Below are 6,611 nucleotides of genomic sequence, written 5' to 3' on the forward strand. Positions count from 1 at the left end.
TTATATTTTCTAAAAGAACGAACTTACAGTCAGTTGAAAATCTGTGGAATTTTTAAATATTGTTTAAAAATTCTCATACCAAAAATTCTAACATATAACAAAAGAAATAAGCAAAAACCATACCATCATCATCTACTATTTACCATATGACAATCTGCACATGAATCAATCTTTCGCAACCATAACCTCTAACAAGAATTGCTGTCTATTTTTCTGATGCACCCTTTCTGACGAAACATCTATTTGGCCAACAAAGATCTATGACGATGATGATGTTAATGATGACAAGAATAACAAATTATTCTCATTCACACAGGAAATCATCATTAAATTTGGACACTTTCTAAAAACTACACAAGAACAGTTTTGGTTCTAACTTTTTTCCTACCCCACCGAACAAGATTTATATGCTTTAAAATAACAAACTTACTGATATAGTAAAAATTTTGTTGACTTCACTATTCTTTGAAAACTCATATACCCAAAATTCAAACATGTCAGTGTAAAGAAATCAGTGAAAACTAAACTATCATCACCTACTATTAACCATATGACAATCCTACGAGTGAAATCAGTCATTGGCAACCATAGCCTCCGAAGTAGAATTGCTGTTTATTTTCTTGATGCACAATCTTTTTTGGGGAGGCAAGTCTTTGGCAAATGAAGATTTATCGACATCGAGAATGATCGAGTCATCTTCTTGAAAATCGCCTCTCAAAACTTGCATCGCTATCTCATTTTCGACTAATTGTTGTATTACTCTTTTAACTGGCCTTGCACCATAATTAGGGTCAAACCCCAATGTCCCTAAAAGCTCGAGAGCTTCTTCAGTGTAATGAAGATTAATGTTCTTCTGTTTAAGCCTATCACGTAGTAGTTTGATCTGAAACACAAAAATGATATGTCAAAATCAAATATAACTTCTACATAAAAGAAAGTCAAACAATAATCTAAAGCGTTGAACTCAATTCATTAGTAGCATATTCAAACATTGTTGATATACTTTTGAGATAAAAACTTGTAAATGTTACCTGTATTTCAACAATCTTGCATATTTGGGTGGCGTCCAAAGGTTGAAAGACGATATATTCATCAATTCGGTTCATAAACTCTGGCCGGAAAGTTTGCCTTGCCAATCCAATAACTTGTTTTTTCATCAACTCATAAACTGCATCTTTACTATCTTTCGTGTTACTGAGAGTTTCAAGGATGTAGTGAGAACCAATGTTTGATGTCATTATCATGACACAATTTGTGAAACTAATGGTCCGACCCTGAGAATCCGTTATCCTCCCATCATCCAACAATTGTAGCAAAATGTTGAAGACATCATGATGTGCCTTCTCAATCTCATCAAAAAGTACCACAGAATAAGGCCTTCGACGAACCACTTCAGTCAGCTGGCCGCCTTCTTCATAACCAACATAACCAGGTGGTGCCCCTACCAAGCGAGACACTGCATGTTTCTCCATGTATTCACTCATATCAATCCTAACAAGAGCATTCTCAGTGTTAAAAAGATACCCAGCCAAAGCTTTTGCAAGCTCAGTTTTCCCCACACCCGTTGGGCCCATAAACATGAAGCTGGCTATAGGTCGATTTGGATCAGAGAGTCCTGCTCTTGAACGACGAATGGCATCTGCAACTGATTTTACTGCAATATCTTGACCAACCACCCTCTGATGGAGTACTTGTTCAAGTAAAACTAGTTTGTCTCTCTCGGATTGTTGAAGGTTGGACAAAGGTATGCCCGTCCATTTGCTTACAATCTCAGCAATATCAAGATCTGTGACCTCTTCACGAAGCAAAGAAATTCCAGACTTCCGGAAGTCCTGTAGATTCTTTTCAGCCTCTTCTAATTGCTGGCGAAGGGATATTAGAGTTCCATACTTGAGCTCAGCAGCCCGATTCAAATCAAATTCTCTTTCAGCCGCTTCCATCTCGAGATTAACTCTATCAATCTACCAATGACGAAATGACTATCCATTTTTTAACTTAAAAACAGTGAGATCTTTCAAACGTGAGAGAGACTAGAAAAGAATGTTGAATGGAGATGCACATCAAATTTTAAGTAAATTTAAAATTACCTCTTCCTTGATAGATCGTATACGGGTCATGAAAGATTTTTCGCGATCCCATTGTTCAGTCAACTCTTTTTGCTTTTGTTTAAGTGAACTAAGATCTTGCTCTAATTTGCTTAACCTTTCTTTGCTGGCTTTATCTGTGTCATTTTTTAAGGAGAGCTTCTCCATCTCCAATTTCAAAACCGCACGGTCAATCTCATCCAACTCAGTAGGCTTAGAAGTAATCTCCATCTTCAACTTTGCAGCAGCTTCATCAACAAGATCAATAGCTGCAAAGAAAAGAGAATTCATGAACCCAAAGGGACAGCACAAAAATTTCAACTATTTTTCTAATAAATTGTATATCCAAAAAAATAATCAAACTTGATTGGCTTTGATTGGTTATTTGTTCAAAAAAAAAGAACAAAAAAGTGCATGGAGGAAAGGATAGACAATGAGAAAGGAAGGAACTAGAGAAAAATCCAAATTTTAAGCATGAACCATAATAGTAACCTTTGTCAGGCAAAAACCGTTCTGTGATGTATCTGCCTGCTAAAACGGCTGCTGATACAAGTGCACTATCAGATATCTTTACACCATGATGTAGCTCATATCGCTCTCGTAACCCACGAAGAATAGAGATTGTATCTTCAACAGATGGTTGGCCACAAAATACTTGCTGAAATCTACGTTCGAGTGCAGGATCTTTCTCAATGTATTTTCTATACTCCTTCAATGTAGTTGCACCGATACATCGTAGTTCACCTCGACCAAGCATAGGTTTCAACAGGTTGCCAGCATCCATCGCACCACCAGTAGCCCCTGCATGAAAATCATTATCCAATTATGTAAATTCATATCCGAACCATCAGCATCATGATTACAGCATCGTAGACACCATAATGAGATGAATACAGGACAATGATAAATAGATTGACAAAATGAGTCAGAAAACAAACCTGCACCAACAACTGTATGAATTTCGTCTATGAACAAGATAATTTGCCCATTTGAGGCAGTGACTTCCTTTAGCACGGCCTTCAATCTTTCCTCGAAATCTCCACGGAATTTTGCACCAGCAACCAGTGAACCCATGTCCAGAGATATTAACTGCAAATGCAATCAAAGTAATGCATATAGTTTTAGGTAACAAACGCATTGAAAAAGAACGAAAGGAAACAATAGCATAAAAAAGATGTACAATACAATGACTAAATGATGGTGCCAAAATATACCGGATGACGAACAATAACACTACTATGAACATAAGAAAAGTAAATAGTGAAGCCACATTTTACATATATCAGCTATTCTAATATTCAAGAACAATTGGCCTCGATAGGACTTCGAGCGGACATAGCGAGAAACAGAGCATAAAGTCTATAGAAAATTTACACTGATCTTTCCACAAATAATAATAATAATAATGTAACGACCCAAATTCAGGAGGGATACATGAATGAACCGGTATCACACCCGAATGAGAGGGATATCCTGAGGACATGAAAGTATGGTTAAGAAAGGCTTAAAAGAATTGAAAGTTACTATCTATACCAACAAGGTGCACCTTCCTTTTCGGTGGCTCAATCTTAAGAACTCCAAAGTTAAGCGTGCTTAGCTTGGAGCAATCCTATGTTGGGTGACCTCCTGGGAATTTTCTTAGGATGCATGTGAATGAGGACAAAGCATGCTGAAAGGATCCGTGTTGGTTTATGGGGACAACTTTCACTTCTAAAAAGCATTCAAGGTAAGGGAGGAAGGGAGGTTGATATAGTCAGGTCGCAGGGGACGTAGGGGGAATGCCGGGACCATTAGGGGTCGAATCCGGATTCCGAATCCTACTCCGGGGGTGTTACAAATAATAATAATAAAATGTGTAGAAGATAATAATAAGAGATCCTTTATTAGATTTACAGTATCCTCCTTTTACCATTATTTTATAATTATAGAGGATCATTTACAATGGTTTCAGGCCAAGAAAAAAACATATACAATACAACAATGACAAATGTATGCTAATGATCAACAAATGAAAATTTAGGTTTCAATAATAGTCGCACATCACATCAGTGAATATAAACATACGCAACTTCTAATATTGGTTAAATGAGTTACAACCTTTCTATTCAACAAAGGTTCTGGAACATCCCCACGCACAATTCGTTGAGCTAATCTGCAAGAAGAAGAATTCAGGTTCTGTATCAATAAAAAATACCAACTCAAAGCACAGATTTCTGAAGCAAAACAATGAAGACACCTATTTAGTATGAAGCAGGAAATTCACCAGACAATAATGCAAAATAAATCCAGTATGGCAGTAACATACCCTTCGGCGATTGCAGTTTTCCCAACACCTGGCTCACCAATGATCACGGGATTGTTTTTAGTTCTCCTCGATAGAATTTGGATGCATCGTCTTATTTCATCATCTCTTCCTATGACTGGATCGAGCTTACCGCGTCTAGCAAGTTCAGTTAAGTCAGTCCCATACTTGTCAAGAGCCTCATATTTTCCTTCAGGATCTTTGTTCAAAACGAAAGACAAAAATACAATCAATTGAAAAAAAAAACAAACAGAGAAAATACAAGAGTATTTGACAAATGAAATTCGATTCCAATTTTTTACTTTGATCAGTCACCCTCTGATTTCCACGAACAGCCTGAACAGCATCCTTCAAGTCCTTTTCACTAAGTTGCAAGTTCTTAAATAGTTGCTGCCCAAATCTCTTATCTGAATGGAAGGCTAACACAAAATGTTCCACAGAAAGAAAATCGTCTCCCATTTCTTTTTTATGTTTTCGAGCATTGTCCAAAATCAAACCTAGATGGGTGCCTATTATTGGACCACTAGTTTCGCCCGTTACCTGTTATAAGATTCATGATTATTTCTTGTTTTTTAAAATAAAAAATAGGTATAACTATATTATCTAGATGTACCTTAGGTTGTTGAGATATAAAATCAACTGTAGCCTGCAAAACTGATGAATTGTCAAGTCCGGCCTTAGAAAATATTCTCCTTGCAAGGCCATCCTTCTGTTCAAGAAGTGTTTTCATTAAATGTTCACTCTCCACAACTTGTTGTTTATTCGCCCGTGCAGTATCAACTGCCCCAACTATGCCTTCCCATGCCATCTCAGTGAAGTCTGTCTGATTTATCTGATAAAAAAAAGAAATGTTGATCAACTTATCTTTGGCATACAACAGACGTTGACCTTTTCCAATCAATCATAAAAATGGATGGAAAAAATCCCTACTAGATTTCAACTATCACTAGTGGATGGATTTCCTCAGCAAAGAGTGAGACTCAAATTGATACCATTAGTTGATGCTGCAAAACTAGACATCTGAATTCTTAGTCAAATTCCAGGGAAAAAGGTTCTGATTAGGTTTGAACACACTCCAAAACATAGATAGCCCGACAGAGAAATCAATAATGTAAACCATTGGTTTCTTTCAATTGATTTCTTTGTGCTTGTTATGAGTGTTTTCAATATCTAAGCAAAGTTTTCAAAGCTACCCAAAAAAAAGTTTCGAAAAACTAAATTTGGCAAGGAATTCAAATATCTACCTATGAAAGATGAAAATCGGAACAAATTATCGGAGTTATCGAATGATGATCAAACGGGGCCTAATCTCTCAAAAACCAACTCATTAAACACTGAAAATTACTTCTTTTCCATCAATTTACGAGACTACACCATCAATTAATTCTATGAATAGATTTTTCAGTCAATTCCAGTCCTCTTCAATACTTCCAGCACCAGTAACTGCACATCAAATAAAAAAGGCGATAGACGGATGATAAAGCAATTAATTTGTTATCTTCTTTACTCCACTCTAAATCAAAACCCAAATGCAAGAAAAAAAGTTCAGATATGGACAAAATCGAACCTGAGAAGAAGCCGTGGCAGAGTAGCGAGAAGGAAGCGTAGAATGGAAATTCCGAGTGAAAATCGTAGCCAAATACTTGGCCGACGCCATGGAAGCGCCATTGACAGGTCTGGAACCAAAAATCTTTGCAACAGAAGAGGGACCGATGGAATTACTAAGAGAAGAAGACGAAGAACGCGACAGTGCAGGCGAAGAAGAGAAAATGGAGCGAGAATGAGAAAGCTTGGTGGCGTCAATGGCGGCTAAAGCAGGCCTGGTGAGCTTCGAAACTCTTCTGGTCGCCATTTTTTTTCCGATCAAAGAGAAAAGATTACAAAGAGAGAGGGACGAAGATGATAAACGCCGGCTTGTCGATAAAGCAATGGAACCTTGGAGAATGCTCGACTCTGTTCTTGAAAACATTCTATGATATTTTCTATTTTCTAGAATATTTTACGAAATTTAACCAAAGAACTTATATTACAAAAATGGAAAAAATAACTTTTTTATCCCTCTATTTTTCTAGTTTCAATTTAATGTTACATTTTGAGTCCACGAGTTTTGAGTTTAACTTTAATTTAGTTTATAATTTTAAAATGTTACAATTTTACGTTTGAAATTTGAGTTTTGTTTCAATTTAATCTTTAAGATTCAAAATTTATACTTTTAACATTTATTT

The 6,611-nt window shown here is 36.4% G+C and overlaps 1 protein-coding gene across 3 annotated transcripts; it reads right to left on the minus strand.

Annotated features, from left to right (window-relative positions):
- Positions 1-282: 282 nt before the first annotated feature.
- On the minus strand, positions 283-6,376 carry CLPB4 (casein lytic proteinase B4). 3 transcript variants are annotated; one of them, XM_039042441.2, is made up of 11 exons: positions 5,631-5,648; positions 5,317-5,398; positions 5,000-5,218; positions 4,689-4,926; positions 4,390-4,585; positions 4,182-4,236; positions 3,023-3,173; positions 2,577-2,885; positions 2,088-2,353; positions 1,032-1,961; positions 283-883 (listed from the first exon to the last, which is right to left on the minus strand). In XM_039042441.2, exons 3-11 carry the CDS (start codon positions 5,192-5,194, stop codon positions 572-574), a joined length of 2,652 nt encoding a protein of 883 aa, XP_038898369.1. In that variant the 5' UTR covers positions 5,195-5,218; positions 5,317-5,398; positions 5,631-5,648; the 3' UTR covers positions 283-571. The 3 variants fall into 3 exon arrangements, with proteins under 3 accessions (XP_038898369.1, XP_038898368.1, XP_090173416.1); XM_039042440.2 differs by lacking the exons at positions 5,317-5,398; positions 5,631-5,648 and adding an exon at positions 5,954-6,376; XM_090317290.1 differs by lacking the exon at positions 5,317-5,398 and having other exon boundaries at positions 5,631-5,667.
- Between the last annotated feature and the right edge of the window lie 235 nt (positions 6,377-6,611).

The sequence above is a fragment of the Benincasa hispida genome, chromosome 9, assembly GCF_027475165.1.
Source record: "Benincasa hispida cultivar pf3 chromosome 9, pf3_genome.v1.1, whole genome shotgun sequence".
Classification (NCBI taxonomy): domain Eukaryota; kingdom Viridiplantae; phylum Streptophyta; class Magnoliopsida; order Cucurbitales; family Cucurbitaceae; genus Benincasa; species Benincasa hispida.

Coding starts and splice junctions, on each gene's coding strand:
- CLPB4 (XM_039042440.2), bottom strand. CDS start 6,355: ATGTTTTCAAGAACAGAGTCGAGCATTCTCCAAGGTTCCATTGCTTTA. Junction 4,586..4,688: donor TCAGAGGGTGACTGATCAAA/GTAAAAAATTGG, acceptor TTTTGAACAAAG/ATCCTGAAGGAAAATATGAG. Junction 2,354..2,576: donor ACGGTTTTTGCCTGACAAAG/GTTACTATTATG, acceptor TTTTCTTTGCAG/CTATTGATCTTGTTGATGAA.